The 19,497-nt window shown below is 37.8% G+C and overlaps 1 protein-coding gene across 5 annotated transcripts in view; it reads right to left on the bottom strand.

The window, feature by feature from the left end:
- The window catches only part of CFI (complement factor I), a 57,043-nt gene that overhangs the window by 33,835 nt on the left and 3,711 nt on the right, over positions 1–19,497 (bottom strand). Inside the window, exons 2-3 of one of the 5 annotated variants that reach the window (XM_045880597.3) lie at positions 8,911–9,033; positions 619–898 (exon numbers count right to left, since the gene is read on the bottom strand). The exons of 1 other annotated variant lie outside the window; for it this stretch is intronic. In XM_045880597.3, the coding sequence (XP_045736553.1) occupies positions 619–898; positions 8,911–8,967 (337 nt within the window). In that variant the 5' untranslated portion in view covers positions 8,968–9,033. Of the gene's footprint in view, positions 1–618; positions 899–8,910; positions 10,903–19,497 lie in introns of those variants that run through there. 3 more of the 5 variants (XM_045880596.3, XM_054508773.2, XM_045880598.3) reach the window with 3 other exon arrangements.

Genomic DNA, 19,497 nt, shown 5'->3' on the forward strand with positions numbered 1-19,497 from the left:
TTGCCACTAAATCTGACAGTGAAATCCCTAACCTTAACTACTCCACAAATCCACCTATCAGCATCCCAGCCTCCTCACTGAATTAGGAACCTGGATGGAGTGTAGACAAGCTCTTTCGTCTGATGTGCCAAGTTTGCTAGGTTAGAGCATGTCCTAGGTCAGCAGTGGCCCGAGCTCCCCTTAGATCAGGGCCAATGGGGTTGGGGCTCTCTAGGGGTAGGGGCTGGTGGGATGGATGCTGGAAGAAATTACTGGAGATGGAGGTCCAGAGGTGCATCAGTATCCATCTCACGTAAAGACTTGTTCATTGGGTTCTGAACCAACTCAATGGCTCTGGGAATAGTTCTGCTGGGCAGGGAGAAGTGAGGGTGGGATAATTTTGAAGGCCTGAGCAGCAGAGAATGGCACAGGCACTAAGGGGAAGGACTGGCCTCAGGGCCTTGTGCTGTGGTCTCAAAGGCTGACTAATTTCTTTAGTTAGCACCACAATTACAAGTCAGGGTCTAGAGGGGAATTTTGAACTGTCATCATAACATTTCATAGCAAAATTATTTTCTAATAGAAAGTATGGTAAACAATTTCCTTCTTACATCATAGATTCAACTAGGCTTTTCCTACCTTCAGCTGTGCATGCTCCGTTATTTAAAAATTTTGCTCCTGGATGAAGACATTCATAACTCTTTTGGTGACAGTAAGTTGGGTAGGTTTTCCCGTTAGTTGAACACACTGGGGTACTATTCTTTGGGCACTGATAAGGGAGTTTACAAATACAGGTCCTGTCGATGCATTTCTGCCATGGTTGGCAGAAGACTTTCTTGCAGGAGAGATGTGTGTATTTTTCAGTTAAGCACTTTTTGTCTACCAGATCCTTTTGAGGTGTGTTTAATATTGAAGAGAGCTGTAAAACACAAAATAAACACTAACAAACTAAAATCTTCTTTTTGGAGTTGATTAAGTGAAGGAAAGGAACAAAACAGACTCACCTACCCCACAGTACAGATGAGATGATGTGGTGTAGTGGCTTACGGAATCACAAACCTGACTTCTAGTCCTAGCTTGGGTACTTACCCTTACTTGAGGGTAAGTTACCTACCCTCAAGAATTGTGTGTTTCCTCATCTGGAAAATGGGGCTAATATCTTCTATTTTGCAGGGCTATTGCAAGGATTAGAAATTATAAACATATAATGGTTGACAGGTACTAGGCATGAAATCAATGGGAGCTATTATTATCCTAAAGCCAACATAAAATTCTGCCTTGGAAGAAATCAATGAATCTCATAAATCATATTAAGAAGTAAAAAAAATGGTGCTAAATATAGTCTTGTGGAATGAATTGATGAATGAAATTGGTTAATTTTATTAATAAATGCAAAACCATTTATTAAACTCCTGCTGTGTATAAAGTTTCTCTAAGATGAACGTACATGGGCTCTGTCTTCCAAGGGCTTGATATCTAGGCAATAAGACAGAAACATAAGGGGCACCTGGGTGGCTCAGTCGTTAAGTGTCTGCCTTTGGCTCAGGTCATGATCCCAGGGTCCTGGGATTGAGCCCCGCATCGGGCTCCCTGCTCAGCGGGAAGCCTGCTTCTCCCTCTCCCACTCCCCTTGCTTGTGTTCCTTCTCTTGCTATCTCTCTCTCTCTGTCAAAAATAAATAAATAAAATATTTTTTTAAAAAAAGATAGAAACATAATAGCTGGGGAACAAGGCAGATTGTGGTAATTGATATAGCAGTGGTACAAATACAACACAGTACTCTTGGAGAACCACAGTGGAAGAGAGTTAGTCTTTCCAGGTGAATTTATTTATTTATTTTTTATTTTATTTTATTTTTTTAAAAGATTTTATTTATTTATTTGAGAGAGAGAGAAAGCATGAGGTGGGGAGGGTCAGAGGGAGAAGCAGACTCCTCGCTGAGCAAGGAGCCCAATGCGGGACTCGATCCCGGGACTCCAGGATCATGACCTGAGCCGAAGGCAGTCGCTTAACCAACTGAGCCACCCAGGTGCCCTGCATCTTTTTTTTAACAGTCTAGCTAAGATTTGTTAATTTAGTTGATCTTTTCGAAGAACCAACTTTTAGTTTAATTGATTCTATTTTCCTACTATTTATTTTTTCCCATCTACATTCTTTTTTTCTCCTTCTTTTTCTTCACCATCTTCCTCTTCTTTTTTTTGGAGGCTAAAGAACATGCTGCTAAACAACCAATGGATCAGTGAAGAAATCAAAGGGGAAATAAAAAAGTACATGGAGACAAATGAAAATGAAGACATAATGGTCCAAAATCTTTGGGATATAGCAAAAGCAGTTCTAAGAAGGAAATGTATAACAATTGGATCTACCTCAAGAAACAAGAAAAATCTCAAACAATCTGATCTTACACCTAAAGGAACTAGAAAAAGAACAAACAAAGCCCAAAGTTGGTGGAAGGAAGGAAATAATAAAGATCAGAGCAGAAATAAATGAACTAGAGACTAAAAGATAGAAAAGTTCAATAAAACCAACAGTTGGTTCTTTGAAAAGATAAACAAAATTGATAAACCTTTCGCCAGACTCATCAAGAAAAATGGAGGACTCAAATAAATAAAATCAGAAACGAAACAGAAATAATTACCAACACCATAGAAATACAAAGCATTTGACAAAATTCAGTATCTGTTCATGATAAAAACTCCCCATTCTAATCTTTATTATTTCCTAGATTTCATTTAGCTTGCTCTTCTTTTTCTGGTTCTTGTAAGGTTTAATTAAGGTTAGGTTTCTTATTAAGGATCTTTGTTCTTTTTTTAATGTAGGCATCTACTGCTATAAATGTCTCTGTGAGAAGTGCTTTTGCCACATCTCATATGTTTTGGTATGTTGTATTTTTGCTTTCATTCATTTCTAAGTATTTTCTAATTTATTCTGTGATTTCTTTGACCATGGTTATTTAAGAGTATATTGTTTAATTTCCACATATTTGTGAATTTTCCAGTTTTCCTTCTGTTACTGATTTCTAGCTTTATTCCATTATCTTTAGAGGAACTATTTCTTATGACTTCAATATTTAAAAATTTTTTGAGACATGTTCTGTGGCCTTACATGTGGCCTATGCTGGAGAATGCTCTATGGGCACTTGAAAAAAATGTGTTTACTACTTCTGTTAGGTGTAGTGCTCTATATGTCTTGTTGTTAGGTCTGGTTGATTTATAGTGCTATTAAAATCCTCTATTTTCTTATTAATCTTCTGTCTAGATTTTCTATCCACTACGGAAAGTGGGATATAGAAGTCTCCAATGATTATCATAGAATTCTATTCTTCCCTTCAATTATGTCATTGTCTCGTGTATTTTGAGCTCTACTGTTTGGTGTGTATATGTTTAAAATTATATATTTTATTTTATTTTTTTAAAGATTTTTATTCATTCATTTCAGACACAGAGATACAGAGAGAGAGAGAGAGAGAGAGCATGAGCAGGGGGAGAGGCAGAGGGAGAGGGAGAAGCGGGCTCCACGCTGCGCCAGGAGCCTGATGTGGGGCTCGATCCCAGGACCCTGGGATCATGACCTGAGCCGAAGGCAGCTGCTTAACCATCTGAGCCACCCAGGCGCCCCTAAAATTATATATTTTAAATGAACTCTTTTGTCAATATCTAATGTTCTTTGTCTCTCATAACAAGACAAAATTAAGTTTAATCTTGTTTGATATTAATGCTGCCCCTTCCAGTTCCCTTTTGGTTACTATTTCATGGAATATTGTTTTCCATCCTTTCACTTTCAATCTATTTGTCTTTGGATCTAATGTGAGTCTCTTGTAGACAGCATATAGTTGGACCATGGTTAGTTTTTTAAAAAATAAATTCTGCCAATCTTTGCCTTTCACTGGAGAATTTAACCCACTTACATTTAAGTTGTTTTTAAGGAAGGCCTTACTTTTGCCATTTTGCAATTTGTTCTCTGTATGTATTATAATATTGTTGTTCTTTATGTCTTCTATTACTGACTTCTTTTGTGTTTAGTTGATTTGTTTGTAGTGAACTGTTTTGCTTTTCTTCTCATGTCTTTTCTGTATATTTTTAAGATTTTGTGTGTGTGTGTGTGTGTGGTTGACATGGAGATTATACTTAACAACTTAAATGTATAGCAATCTAGTTTGAATTGATACCAACCTAACTTCATGAGCATATCAAAAACCCTGCTCTTATATAGGTCCATCCCCTCTTTTATGTTATGGTCACACATTACATCTTTAGGCATTGTACGCATGTTAACATAGATTTATAATTATTTTTTATACATTCTTTTAAATAATGTGAAATAAAAAGAGCCACAAACCAAAAATAAAATTACACTGACTTTTCTATTTACCTACATAGTTATCATTATTGAAGTCCTTTATTTCTTCTTATGGCTTCTAGTTACTGTCTAGCATATTTTAGCTAGCCTGCAGGACTATCTTTCTTAGAGTGAATTTCCTGTCTACTAGTAACTGTCAGCTTTTGTTGATCTGAAAATGTCTTAATTTCTTTTTCATTTTTAAAGGATAGTTTTGTTCGATATAGGATTCCTGATTGACAGTCTTTTCTTTCAGCACTTTAAAAATGTCATCCCACTCTCTTCTCCGTACCTCCATGGTTTCTAATGAGAAATGTACTTCTAATCTTATTGAAAATCACTTCTCGGGTTCCTGGGTGGCTCAGTCGTTAAGCGTCTGCCTTCAGCTCAGGTCATGATCCCAGAGTCCTGGGATTGAGCCCCGCATCGGGCTCCCTGCTCAGCCAAGAGCCTACTTCTCCCTCTCCCACTCCCCCTGCTTGTGTTCCCTCTCTAGCTGTCTCTCTCTCTGTGTCAAGTAAATACATAAACTCTAAAAAAAGAAAATCCCTTGTCCATGATGAGTTGCTTTTCTCTTGCTGCTTTCAAGACATTCTGTTTTGTTCCTTGGCTTTTAACAATTTCATTATAATGTGTCTTAGTGTGGATTTCTTTGCATTATCCTTTTGGGGGCTGCTAAGCTTCCTAAATCTGTAGATTCATATATTTTTTCAAATTTGGGAAGCTTTTGGCTATTATTTCTTCAAATATTCTCTCTAACCTGTTCTCTCCTCTTCTGAGGTTCCTGTTATGTATATTTTGGTGTTCTTAATGGTGTCCCATAGGTCTTAATCTCTGTTAGTTTCTCATTATTTTTTTCTTTCTGCTCTTCAAACTGGATAATTTAATTGACTGATCTTCAAGTTCACTTACTCTTCTGCCTGCTCAAATCTGTTATTAAAACTCTAGTGAGTTTTTCATAGAAATAAAATAAAAAGAATAAGAAACTCCTCTATTCAACAACCAAAAACCTCTTCTAGACTTTGCAAATTGGCTCTGTGCTTGAGTACCCCTTCAACGCTTAGTCAGGCCATTTTCAATTCTCTCTTAGCCTTCACTTCCTGCTTGCACTCAGCCTAGAGATCATCTAGAGGTGTAGGCTTAGAGTCTTCTTAGATCTTTCCTGAGCATGCATCCTGCCCTGGGCATGTGTGTTGCTTTTTAAATTCCCAAGTATTCACAGGGACTTTTGAATGGTCTAATTTCCCACAGAAACTCTTTCCCTAAATTTTCCTCCCAAGCTTTGACACTCTACCATTTTTCCCAACTGTAATCTTGTCCCAGGTAGCTGCAGGTTGTTTGGTGCCTCACAATGTTTTTGTTTTTGTTTGTTTAAGATTTTATTTATTTGTCAGAGAGAGAGAGAGAGAGCACAAGCAGGGGAAACAGCAGGCAGAGGGAGAAGCAGGCTACCCGCTGAGCAAGGAACCTGATGGGGTACTTGATGCCGGGACCCTGGGATCATGACCCAAGCCAAAGGCAGACACTTAACTGACTGAGCCACCCAGGTGTCCCTATGTCACAGTGTTTTTGAGGAATTCCCACTGTCTTTCCACTCTGAGTGAGTTCTGAGTTAGGCAAAACAAAGGCAAATATGTTTGATCAGTCTTTCCAGTATGTCCCAGGCAGGTTAGAACAGACAAACACCATTCTTTTTAAATAAAGTCTGCTCTGCTCCTTCTGGAGCTAGGAACAAGAGTTCCTCATGTGGACTGTCATCTTCAAGACTGCACTGAAGTGGGGACAGGGTAGGGCAAGGGCAAGTAGAAATGTCACAAACTTTCCTAACATCTTAAGTTGCCTTTTCCTTCATCCAGTATTCATTTGGAGGCTGTAGGCCTTTGATTAATAACTGGAGTTCTGACAAAGTTGGTTCTGACAGTCTGCATGATTTGTGTGTGTGTGTGCATGTGTGTGTGGAAAGACAACTGTTTGGATTTGCCTACTCTGCCATTTTTGCTGACCTCACTCTCTGCATTGCATGTTGCTTCCTGTGCATATTGTCTTTCCATTAGCTCATCACTCTGCTGAACATCACTCTCATTCTTTCTTTCCAAAATATTACCAATATAAACTTAGGTTTGTAATAAACTTTTAGGGTAAATAAAAATTTAAGGTTTTGGTCAGGGTTTATGTTACAGCACAATACTCCCACAGTAGTAAATAACCATATTGAATGAAACATTTGGCTTCCCTATTCTTTAATATCCTTTGTTATTAATACAGCAGCCAATCCCTCTATGTCCTGGTTTTATCTCCCAGAGAAACCTGAGTCCCCTTATCTGTTTGTCTGGGCAGTAAAACTAGAATTCTCATTTCCCCTTTCAGAACAACCAAAGTCCATCCTGCTGCCAGTTCACTCCTGCCATTGACATAATCCACCTTCAAATAAGTCCATCAAAATGTTTTGATATAAAAAAGGCATGGGACTTTTTATTCCTTAGAGGGAAATCTGGTCCTAGCTTTAAAAATAACAAAAATTTCTCCCAGATGTATGTATTTTATTTCATTTAGAAAATGTAGACACATTTTAAAACTTCTTTGAACACATTTATGTTGTCTCTATGGCAACTTCCATTTAAAAATGGTTATCTCTCAGCATTCCATTTTCTTTTATAAATTAATATTTTAAGAAGTTCTGAAATTTTCACAAATATGACAATCCCTATAAAATGCTGTTTTTTAAAGGAAAGAAGACAACTTTATTATTGAATGATTATTCAGTAAAAGAGGCTCTTTCCCTTTCTGTAAGTGAAAAGTACTATTTTGTTTTGTTTTTTATTGTTTTTGTTACGGGAACCAAAAATGTGGCTGAAATATCTTTTCCTCAAAAACAAATTTTTCCTTATTCTAAGTAACACACATTTATTTGGTATTTTAAAAAATGAATAATGAATAAAACAGAATTTCTGAATTCTGAAAATTCATAAATGTATAAAACAAAAAATAAAAATCACCAGTAATCTCATTACCTGAGATACCAATTGGTATCTATTTGATATATACCCTCCAGGAACTTTGAAATTGCTGTTTAGATGAGCAGCTATATCTGTGTATATGTGTGTGTGTGTATGTACACATATACACAGATACATGAACGTGTGTATATTTTCTTCTTTAACAAAAATAAGATTTTAGTAAGGACTTTTTTCCCAATAAATATAAAATGCATCATTTTCATAGCTACATGATAGTTCATTTATAGATGTACAATAATTTAATCAATTTCTTATCAATGAGCACTTACTTTATTTCTATTTGTTCTCTGTTACAAGCATTGCATATACATCTTAGAAGTTACAGGAAACTTAAATTAAGCAATTCTCATTTCTTAGGTAGTTTTCTTTAAATACTTGCTTCTCTAAGCTGGCATTAAGACAAAACAGTTTTTGTAATCCTGTTTCAAAATGCTTTGATCACAAAAGTGATCATCAATAATTGTCTAAAATATCTAGAGCCTATCTAACCTTAATAGATGATCTTCCAACCTGGCTATAATCTGTCATACCAGTTTTGATTGCCCAAGTTCCCCACAAGGTTTCCATTCTAATCAAATGGATTTATTCACCTGGAGGAGACTAGGGCTTTACTATTTTTCTACCATAGCACTTGCTGCTTTTCCAGGCTGAAAAGGGTGGAAATCACTCTGTTTCTCTACACTAATCCAGAATTACGAATCCAGCTCAAATCCCACTGGTCCATAAACTCTTCTTGACCTCTTAGCAGGAAGGGATTTTCGCTCTCATTAAAGTCCCTCGGCACATGATATTTGTAACATTTTTGGCAATTAAATGTAACATTTTGGCAATTAAAACAGTTCCTTCTCAAAAGTTATTTAAATCTTGCTTATTATTTCCTCATTGTCATGTTTATGTCATCTTCCTACAGTTGTACCGAAGGGCTATTGGAAATCAGACATGCTCTTTGCCCAGCACTATACCTTGCATGTAGAAGGAGTTTGGTAAATATTTTTTGATTTAATAGGATTACTATAAATTACAGATCTATATTAGTAAAAATCTCATTCAGTTCAATCTCTATGCACAGATATGGGCACACGAAAAAAGCAATTTCTTAAAGCTCTTTCATCAAGATATTAACATAAAATTTTTATTACTAACTATATACTGCCACTGTTGGTATCTGAACTATGTAATCTCTAGGACAAAATAATATCTTTAAGATTTCTTTTTTTTTTACTTTTTAATTATTTATTTTAAATTTTATTTTATTTAAATTCAATTAACATATAATGTATTGTTTCAGAGGTAGAGTTCAGTGATTCATCAGTTACATACAACACCCAGTGCTCATTACATCATGTGCCCTCCTTAATGCCCATCACCCAGTTACCCCATCCCCCCACCCACCTACCCTCCATCAACCCTCAGTTTGTTTCCTATAGTTAAGAGTCTCTTATGGTTTGTCTCGCCTTTTGATTTCATCTTATTATATTTTTTCCTCCCTTCCCCCATGTCTTTAAGATTTTGCTTACATTTTTATAATATTTAAAAATCTAATTAAAATAGTCTACATAAATATTGAGTTACTTACCTTGCAAAAACTTATGCAGAAGCACAAATGTAACAAAATAACATGAGCAAGCTTCATGTTGGAGAGTCTCAGTGTCTGTCTCTCTTCTGCACCCTGGGTATTCTTTGAAACTTAATTTTTAACCTTTGAAAAAACATTTAGAAAGAGCAAGTGTCCTACAGAGCTTTGTACTTTTGAACTCAGAGAATCTGGCTAAAATCCAGAGTTTTACCGTAACTGAAACCAAAAAAGATTTTCCCAGTAAATAGCTGAGGGAGGTGACCAATAGGGAGTATGTTTCCTCCAGAGGAAACTGATTTCCCCACTTTGTTACTAGACAATGCCTCAATTCTGTTTTCTAGGGAAGACAGAAACTACACTGGAAGAAAATTTCTTATGTTTTTGGTAAAACAAAATTATGGTTTTTCCTTAAGGTTGAAGACAAGGAGATAAGAAGTAAAAGTATATCATATTGAAAGCTGTGATGAAGACATTAAAAATCCTCAACAAAACAGTGCCTTTACCATGCATCAGTTATGCTGTGATCAAATTATATCCTCTGAGCATAGAAAACTTTGTGAGGGTTCTCCCAAAGCAGACATGAGACAGAGTTGGGGGTACAAGATAACTTACTAGAAATTAACTCCTGTGAAAAGAAGGGAGGAGAAGCAGGAGTGAGCAGAGAGAAAAGTGAGACTGCAATGCACGTTTAACAAAGCCCTGGTCAACTCATGGGGAGCTCTGGAGTGAGTGTGGCCTATCAAGTGTCGCTGGGTCAGACAGAAATGGCTAGACCATGAAACCCTGCCTTGCCCAGTCACCTGGTGTGGGTTGCCCGGGAAAGGCATCCCCTTAGGTGAGGCCCTTCTCTGCAGCTGAGGCAGACCCTGAAGGATCCGACATTTAGTTGCCATCAGAAGTGTCTGCTGATCACACTTTTCACAGCTAGGGCAGCAAAACCTTCCATGAAGTGGGATCTGGGAAACTCATCTCCCTGTCTTTCAGAGTCCACCATTTGCTGTCTTAGACCTACTTTTTGTATATGCTCCGGGAGTGGCTCCTTCCAAATTGTAGGAGGCCTTTCTTCCTGGGGGAAAATTTAGAAGAGGGAAGTGGTAAGAAAAACTAGAGCCCTGGCCCTTGTAGTGGATCTCGAGGCTGCAGGTGATACTCATCCTCTGCCTCTTTCCTATCTATTATAGATTCCTTTCACCTCAGCTTCCACCTCTGACAGCCTCAGGTGTTCACCTAATGTCATGACTCACAAACTTCCTGGAGCCCCTGGTTACATTTCCTTCTCAGACCATAGTTGCTGTTTTTATCCTTTTACTCTCACAAGAGGCACCCAAGGAGCTCATATGGTTCCATACATACTCCTCCTTTCCCTCATTATATAACAGCAACCCTACTTCCTCTACATGAACAGGGTCAGTTATCCTTATCAACATGGTGACTCCTCTTCTTTCTTGCTGGTCCCTAGACACAAGAAGCCCAATCCATGTGCATGAGGCAGAAGGCTTAGCTTATAATTCATTGGAATTCTTGCTGTGCCTCCTGGTAAAAGTATGCTTCTTTTGGGGAACAAGATCCCTAACTCTGCAAAGTCTCCAGTTGTGGAGACAGGAAGCACAAAGCTCCCAGTTAGTCACTGTGAGTGACAGTATGTGTGGTCATTTCTGCTCCTATTCCTTGGCTCCCAGACCTCCATCTTCTCTCTGTTGGGGATACAATGCTAAATGAAGGTCTTTGATTCAAGGCCTATGCTGCTTGCTGAAGGACAGCACCCAGTCCTCAGAGTATTGCCTTTAAATAGCCCTTCAATTCTGCATTCAGCAGGCTGTTCCAATGCTCCATACGGCTGCCAGGTTTCCAGTGGTGCAGTATGTGATATGCCCAGTGAACTGCATGGTCACTCTCACATTTCCTTTGCTGTCAGGTGGGTCCCCTTGTCTGACAGGATGTTGGAAGATTAAATATGCTGAAATCCTTTGGATTATGATCCCAGCTAAGGCCCTGCAGGCAAGAAAGGAACACCTTAACCTGGAATATATGTCTATTTCTGTGAGAATGTACTACTGGCCCTTTTAAGATGGAAAGGACCAACTGTGTCAATTTACCACGTGGCTAGTTGGTACCCTTGATGAATTGTGCCATCTTGGTGACTCAGCATTAGTCTCTGTTGCTTTCAGGATGGACATTTGTTGATGGCATCAGCTAACTAAACCTTTTTTTTTTTTAAAGATTTTATTTATTTATTTATTTATTTGAGAGAGAGAGAGAGAGAGAGAGATACAGCATGAGAGGGGATGGGGTCATGAGAGGGAGAAGCAGGCTCCCCGCTGAGCCGGGAGCCCGATGCGGGACTCGATCCCAGGACTCCGGGATCATGACCTGAGCCGAAGGCAGTCGCCCAACCAACTGAGCCACCCAGGCGCCCGAGCTAACTAAATCTTAAGGGGCCCATTATATTGGCCTCATGGCTAGCCTCCATTTCTGCCACTATGGCCGCTTTATTCCCGTGCCCACTGTGCTAGCACTGGGGTGGCTGCTGACTGGCACTGGCTGATACCAATTGGCTGAGTCAGTTTGTGGTTATTTCGTATCTTTTGCTAGTGGGTATTAACACATGATACAAATATTTCTATACTTCATTCCAACTCCTATATGTGCGTCCACACGTTTCTACTCCAGATCTTCTTGTTCTTAATCCTTGAATACTTTTTATTCTAAGAAAAAGATCATCAGGCAATCACTATTGCCTGGGATTCCATATACAGTCTAGTCTTGGGTCACTGATATTTCCACACAAAGTGGGTGACCAGGTGTATTATCTGAAGCTCTAGCCCATAGTGAAGACTTTCCCTTACCAGTGTCTTTTAAAACCACTCCTAAGTTTGGCTGTATTGCGGCTGCTGTCTATTTTCAGCTTGTACCTACATACTGAGCCAACCCATCTGTAAACCAAACACGTTTTTCCCTCCTCCTGGTCATACCATATTCCTTATAGAGCCATAGGTATGAGCTGAGGGAAGGACTTGGGTGCAACAGTTTGGATTAGGTGGGGAGGGGGATATCCGAGCTACCAGCTGATGCAGTTTGCTAGTGCCCTTGGTCCGGTTTGTATTTGTTTCTGGATGCAACACTTCCATTTTATAATACATTTTTGCTAGGCCTGCTCAACCTTATGTTTTGTGGGTCTGTTAGGACCTGGCTCACAATGGGCATTTCTGGTCACATGGTGATATAGTGTCCAATGTTCAGTAGTTCCAGATTTACCAGGGTCCAGTAGTACACAGTTGTTTTCAAAAAGAATACAATTTTGCTGCAGATAATTCATGGCTTTGCTCCAGAACCCTAGGGTTCTCTACTGTATTTCTCTCAATGGTTCTTTCTCAAACATGATACAATATTTTTTTCCACCACTGGCAATTCTAACATCATAGCCTCTGTCAAACCACTGCAGAACACTTTCCTGCCCTGGCAGCCTGAGCAGTATTCCTCAGTGTTTTGTGCTTTCTTCCTTGTGCAAGGCAGTTCAAGATGAAATAATTTGTTTTTTAATTTAGACAAGATATCCTGGCCTTGTCTCCTGCCCTCTGGAGTATATGTGTCTTATCAAGGCATTCAGCATGCTAGCCACCTCTTGCTTACCTGCTCTGATCAAGGTATTGCCATCAATGTAATGGAAGAATGTGGTGTTTTATAGGAAGTCCAGATGATCCAGATTTCCTCAGACTTTATTACGACGGAAGGTGGGAGATAAGATCTATGGAAAAACTGTGATGTATATTGTTGCTCATCCCATGTGAATGAGAACTGTTTCTGATCTTCTTTTCGGTTTAAAATACTTACAGTGGTTCAAGTTTTCCTGACCAAATTCTTATTGATACACTTTATAATACTGCTAAAACTAGAATCAAGGTTCTTATCTCTAAAAGAAATTCAACTGAAACAAGTATTAAACCTTAGGTAAGGGGTGATTTCTAAGCTTAGAAAGAATAGAAGAAAACAACAACATGGGACGCCTGGGTGGCTCAATTGGTTAAGCGTCTGCCTTTGGCTCAAGTCATCCCAGGGTCCTGGGATAGAGCCCTGCATTGAGCCAGGCCCTGGGCTCCTTGCTCAGCAGGGAGCCTGCTTCTCCTTCTGCCTGTTTCTCCCTCTGCCTACCACTCCTTCTGCCTGCAGCTCCCCCTGCTTTTGCTCTCTCTCTCTCTGACAGATAAATAAAATCTTTAAAAGACAAAAAATTAAATTAAAGAAAAAACAACAAAAAAGACAAATATCCAAATTACATTTAAATCTTTTACAACAACAAAATCACTGAAAAAAAGTGAACTAAGCATACAGCTCAGGATAGCATTAAAAAAATAAAATGAATCAAAAGTGATAGAAAGGAAATAATAAAGACATAAGCAATAGTAAAGAAACCAGGAAGTAAAAAAGTAGCAGATTTGATATGTAAACCAATGAATCATTTTGAGAAATTTAAAAAAAAAAAAAGGAGCGAGAGTAAAACAATTTTAGAGTTAAAATATTGAAGTGGGAATTTTTGGGGGGCTGCCAACACCCATTTTCCTTCATAACAGGTTCCCAATTTTCTTTGTGGAATTATCTTTCTTCTATTATGGGTTGTTTTGGTGCGAGAATAATTCCCGGCACCTGCTTTCCAAAACAGAAGTTAAGAAATCCAATCCCAGCCTCTTTCCATTCCCTCTTCTAGACCAGGGACTGATCAAAGAGTCTCTCCCTGGTGTTTGAATCCTGAGTTAAGCATAGAACAGAAGTACCAATAGGGAATAATTTACTGAAGCAGCAGCAGCAGCTGTGTGCGGGTCAGATGGTTTAGCTGTTAGTTGTAACACAAGTTTCCTGTCATTCCTTTTCGCCTTCCTGAGTGACTATCCTCAGTTCTTAAGCCTAGTTGCTTAGCCTTCTGTCAAGAGTGTGAATATCCTATTATCTTCCAAATGAATTTTCTTTTACTAAAGTTAGCCAGAGTTGGTTTGGTGGCTTGTCACTTAGAACCTTAAGTGATAAAAGCATGTGCAACTTACCAAATGATCTGAATATCTAGAGGAAAATTTCAAGGAACATAAAATGATCAGAATTTACTCAGGAGGAGGTAGAAAATTCAAATAAATTAATAGCTAAGGAGCAATAGAAAAGTTAAAGATTTTAACCCCCCAAAGACACTAAATTTTACTAACTCTCTCTCTTTTTTAAGATTTTATTTTTAAGTAACCTCTACACCAAATGTGGGGCTTGAACTTACAACCACAAGATCAAGAGTTACATACTCTACTGACTGAGCCAGCTTGGTGCCCCTATTTTTTTTAAAAAGATTTTATTTTACTAACTCTTTTAAGAAAGATTATTACTGGGGTGCCTCAGTGGCTCAGTCCTTAAGCGTCTGCCTTCAGCTCAGGTCATGATCCCAGGGTCCTGGGATCAAGTTCCGCATCGGGCTCCCTGCTCAGCCGGAAGCCTGCTTCTCCCTCTCCCACTCCCCCTGCTTGTATTCCCTCTCTCTCTTTCTCTCTCTCTGTCAAATAAATAAATAAAATCTTAAAAAGAAAAAGATCATCTTTCTGTTATTTACAACTTTTCTAGAACACAGAAAAAGATGGAAAGCCCTCCAATTTATTAGCAATACTCTGATACCCAAAACTGGTAAGAAGGGCCTCTGAAAGAAATCTATAAGTTAATAATTAAAACTGATTATTCATTTATATGCAATGATCCTAAATAAAATATTAGCAAATTATACATTATAAACCACAGTATATTAAAAATATAATGACCAAGTGGGGAGCATTTAAGAAATTTACAGGGATATTCAACATTAGGATATCTATTAATGTAATTCAGTATATTAAAATATTTAATTAATTAAAATAATAGATTAAATAAGATAATCTGTATAATTATATCATAAGATATGGAAAAGGTGTTTGATATGTTTAACATAAATTATTAATTTTTAAAAAGTGAGCAATCTAGAAAAAGAACAAATATCATTAACCTGATAAAGGGTAGAAACCAACAGTAAACACCATATACAATGGTGAAACACTTGAGGCAAACCCAGAAAAATCAAAGATGCTGTATCTCAATACTGTTGTTGTTGGAGGCAATAAACATGAAAAAACATAAATACTGGAGTGGAAGACACAAAATTGCCATTATTTGCGATGAAATGGCTGTCTACTTAGATTAAAAGTGCTTAAAAAAGTATTAGACCTAATGTCATAGTTATTAAAATGACTGACTATAAAATCAATAGAAGAAAATGACTTTCCTGTCAGCAATTAAAAAGGAAATGTAATGGATGGTTCATAATGACTGACATTCTCTGTAGTTACTATCTCTTCCCTCCTAACATGTAAGTGAGAATAAATATAAAAATAAAAATAATTCTGGGGCACCTGGGTAGCTCAGTCAGTTAAGCGTCTGCCTTCGGCTCAGGTCATGATCTCAGGGTCCTGGGATCCAGCCCCGTGTCGGGCTCCCTGCTCGGTGGGGAGTTTGCTTCCTCCTCTCCCTCTGATCCTCCCCCTCACTTGTTCTCTCTCTCTCTCTGTCTCAAATAAATTTAAAAAATCTTTTTTAAAAATAAAAAATAAAAATAATTCCATTGCACCATCAAAAACTGAAGAGGGAGTCCATCAATAGGATATAAACAGTGAAGAATTACTGAAGATGTACAATAGAGAGGAAGAGATTAACTGCAAAACTTAACAAAGTTTAAGAAATGTTATATAGGTGACAACGAGGTATCCAGAATAAGGGAGACCACAAAATAAATAGAGATAGTGGAAATCTGAGAGAAGTGATGGACTACATGGTCAATTAAAGAAAGGTAAGAACAGCTGAGCCAGTACCCCATTTTTTTTTAAATTTTATTTTTAAGTAATCTCTACACCCAACATGGGGCTCGAACTCAAAACTGCAAGACCAAGAGTTGCATGCTCTACCAACTGAGCCAGCCAGGTGCCCTGAGCCAGTACCCCATTCTTGGGGCAACTTACTTCAGCATTTGCTCCAGGATAAAGTCTACAGAAGGCTCTCGGCCCATCATGTTCTAACTTAGCACTTCCTGAGTGGATAGTGGGGCAGGAGAAGCAAAGAAACATTCCAGGTATATACAACTTCATGGGGTTCAGGAAATCTGTGCATTTGAAAAATAAGCCATAGGCAAGCTCCTGAGACCTCACATCCCACCCTACCCCTCTCCTGCACAATCATCCACAGAGATCCTAGTAAGGATCTACACAACCAGAATGTACAGCACAAGAAAAAGAAAATGATCAACCTCATTTATGACTAAAGGTGCAAAAACTCAAAATACCATCAAATCGATATAAACAAAATCTTAAATAGGATTCAGCAGTCTGTAAATAATAACATCAACACTTGACAACTATTTTATGCACACACACACACACAAACACATGTAAGTCTGCAGGCTCAAGTAAATAAGTAATTGGGTTAATGTCATAATTAAAGGGTAGAAGAGGCACAAGTTTGAATTCAAAGAAGCAAAAACACTGTAGTTTTAACTTTGAATTGAAAATGTCAGTGTGAACCATAATTTTTCTCTTTCTAAAAATATATACCTCCTATCTGTATTCACCGATAATGCCTAGAAGTTAAGATAATACAGAAGCAAAAACTACCCCATTGTGCCCAGATCATGTTCTTTACATACTATTTCTCACTAAAAGAAGGAAGGGCTCCTTGGAGAAAGGGCTGAGGTAGAAAACATATAAGTCAGATAAAGACATCTTGTGTCAGAAAGCAAGAAAGCTATTAGAGGCTAGTGAGTGGTATTAAAAGATACAGGACCCAACTTGAAGGGGCTCTCACAAGTCAAAGATGAAGCAATTTAAGCACTTAAAAAATAACAGTAACAACAAAGGATTGAAATAAAAATAAATATTTAAAAATGAGGGAAATTTATCTCAGCTAATTGCAGAAGAAACAATAAAATTAGCATATCACCACTTTGCATACACTTATAAACCAATAAATCTAGGTGATGATCATCAATTGTTGCTAAAACCATTAGGTGAAAAGCTGGAAGGGAATTTTTCTAATAGACAAATTAGGCTGAAACCCTGATCCCACTGATCAATCTTAATATTGCCAAGAGAGACAACTGGATGCCAAGTGCCTCCTCATGTGGAAAACATGAAATACTCTTGCAAAAAAAAAAAAAAAAATTGAACTTTGAACATAATCAGTTTGCAAGATCTCACTACCAGTTAACTACCAGTTTATAGGAAATGCAGAGGATAGAGAAACATGGTTTATACCACCAAGAGGTTGGAAAATACTACAAGATAAAGATTCAGTTTCTTCAACAAACAAATGCCAAGAAAAAAAATAGGGGGAGAAAACTGATCAAGAATCAGAGAGTTAGAGACATATCAATCAAATGTAATGCATAGGCATAGCTTGGATCTTTACTTGCTTAAAGCAACGATTAACAGACATTGTGAAATAATTAGGGAAAATTCTACATAGACTGTTACTAGCTGATACTAAGGAATTATTACTTTAGTTAGGTATGATAATGATATTGCACCCATGTTTAAAAAGTCCTCTGTTGGAGATTTATGGGTGAAATGCTATGTGGGGCTTACCACAATATACTCCAGCAAAAAAAAAAAAATATATATATATATATATGTACATATATATAATTTATAGTAATTCATAATTATAAAATAAAATAATTTAGAATTATAAATTAATATTTTTAAAATAAAATATTTTATAAATAAGTTTATAATTTATAATAATATATATTATATATATATAGTAATGAAGGGATAGATGAAACAAGACTTGCAAAAGGCTGGTAATTGCTGAAACTGAATCATAGGTACATAGAGGTTCATTGTACTGCTCTCTGAACTTTTATGTTTGAAAATTTTTTTTTTTTTTTAATGAAAGTTTTAAAAAAGAAAGTCATGGTGCCTGGGTGGCTCAGTCGGTTAAGTGTCTGCCTTTCGCCCAGGTCATGATCCTAGGGTCCTGGAATTGAGTCCTGCAACGGGCTCCCTCTGCCCTCTGCCCTCCCACTGCTTGTGTTCTCTCTCTGACAAATAAATAAATAAAAGCTTTAAAAAAATTTTTTAAAAAGGAGCAAAAAATTTAAAATGGCCATAGGAATCCCAGAGTAAAAGATTTGTTTAAGAAAAAAAAAGTAAAAAAAAAAAAAAAAAAAAGGTTACCTTTAATAAAAATCCAGAAAGCAAGTTGTTAAGTAGCAGAACTTTCTGACTAAAAATGGAAAAAGCCCAACAGTTGGTAAGAATTTCACAACTCTAGTATGTAAATTTAGAGAGTAAAATGCTGGGATAAGACATGAGAAACTAAAAAGGTTTTACTCTCAAAGTATTATAAATGGATGTAAATAGTAACATGTCACATGATGCAGAGATTTTGTGTCATAAACCAAAAAACAACTTTTTCAGACTGATGAATCAACAGATTTTGATATATGGTACCACTTGTAAGATACATAAATCGTGGTGAAATTCAAGGGAATTTTTCTGCTATAAAATGCTACCCTAAACAAGCAAAGGCCAAGATACATTTACTGCTTTGTCTTCGTATTTAAAACAAAAGGTACATCTTGAAGAAGTGCATTGGCAATCTGCACTGATGATGCCCCACTGATCTGAACATTGCTCCCTAAGAGTGTTCATTCTTACAAAAAAGAAAATCCTGGGACACCTGGGTGGCTCAGTCGGTTAAGCGTCTGCCTTCAGCTCAGGTCATGATCACAGGGTGCTGGGATGGAGCCCAGCATTGGGCTCCTTGCTCAGCAGGGAGCCTGCTTCTCCCTCTGCCTGCTTCTCCCTCTGCTTGTGCTCTCTTGCACACACTCTCTCTCTGACAAATAAATAAATAAAATCCTAAAAAAAAAAAAAGAATATCCTGATATATTCACAATACACTGCTTTCTTCCCAGAGATACGCTGGTGTCAGAAACTTCTGGAGCTGAAATGAAAATAATTTGGGATGATGCTACAGAAATACCTAAACTTGGGTGTGATGGGGGGCTTAGTTAAGTGTTCAACTCTTGATTTCGGCTCAGGTGATGAACTCAGGGTCCTGGGATCAAGCCCCCAGTCGGGCTCCTTGCTCAGGGGGAGTCTGCTGGGATTCTCCCTCTGCCCCTCCCCCTGCTCTCACTCTCAAATAAATAAATAAATAAAATCTTAAGATTTTATTTATTTGAGAGAGAGAGAGAGCATGAGGGGGTGGGGAGGGGCAGAGGGAGAGGGAGAAGCAGACTCCCCGCTGAGCAGGGAGCCTGATAGAGGTGGGGGTTGGGGGGGTTGTTTGATTCCAGGACCCCGAGATCATGACCTGAGCCGAAGGAAGACACTTAACCGACTGAGCCACACAGGAACCCCATAAAATAAATAAATCTTAAAAAAAAGAGAGAGAAAAAAAGAAATGCCTAAACTTATCAAAGGCTAGTTCACTGAACAATGTTTAAGGAACTGAAAACCTGGACAAAGACCACATAAATCTTCTGCCACATGCATAAAGTCTTATGGCTTAGGATATTATTTGTTGTACGGGAAG

The sequence above is a fragment of the Mirounga angustirostris genome, unplaced genomic scaffold (genome assembly GCF_029215605.1).
Source record: "Mirounga angustirostris isolate CCGP_5_RB_7025 unplaced genomic scaffold, mMirAng1.0.hap1 SCAF_2, whole genome shotgun sequence".
In the NCBI taxonomy this organism is placed as follows: domain Eukaryota; kingdom Metazoa; phylum Chordata; class Mammalia; order Carnivora; family Phocidae; genus Mirounga; species Mirounga angustirostris.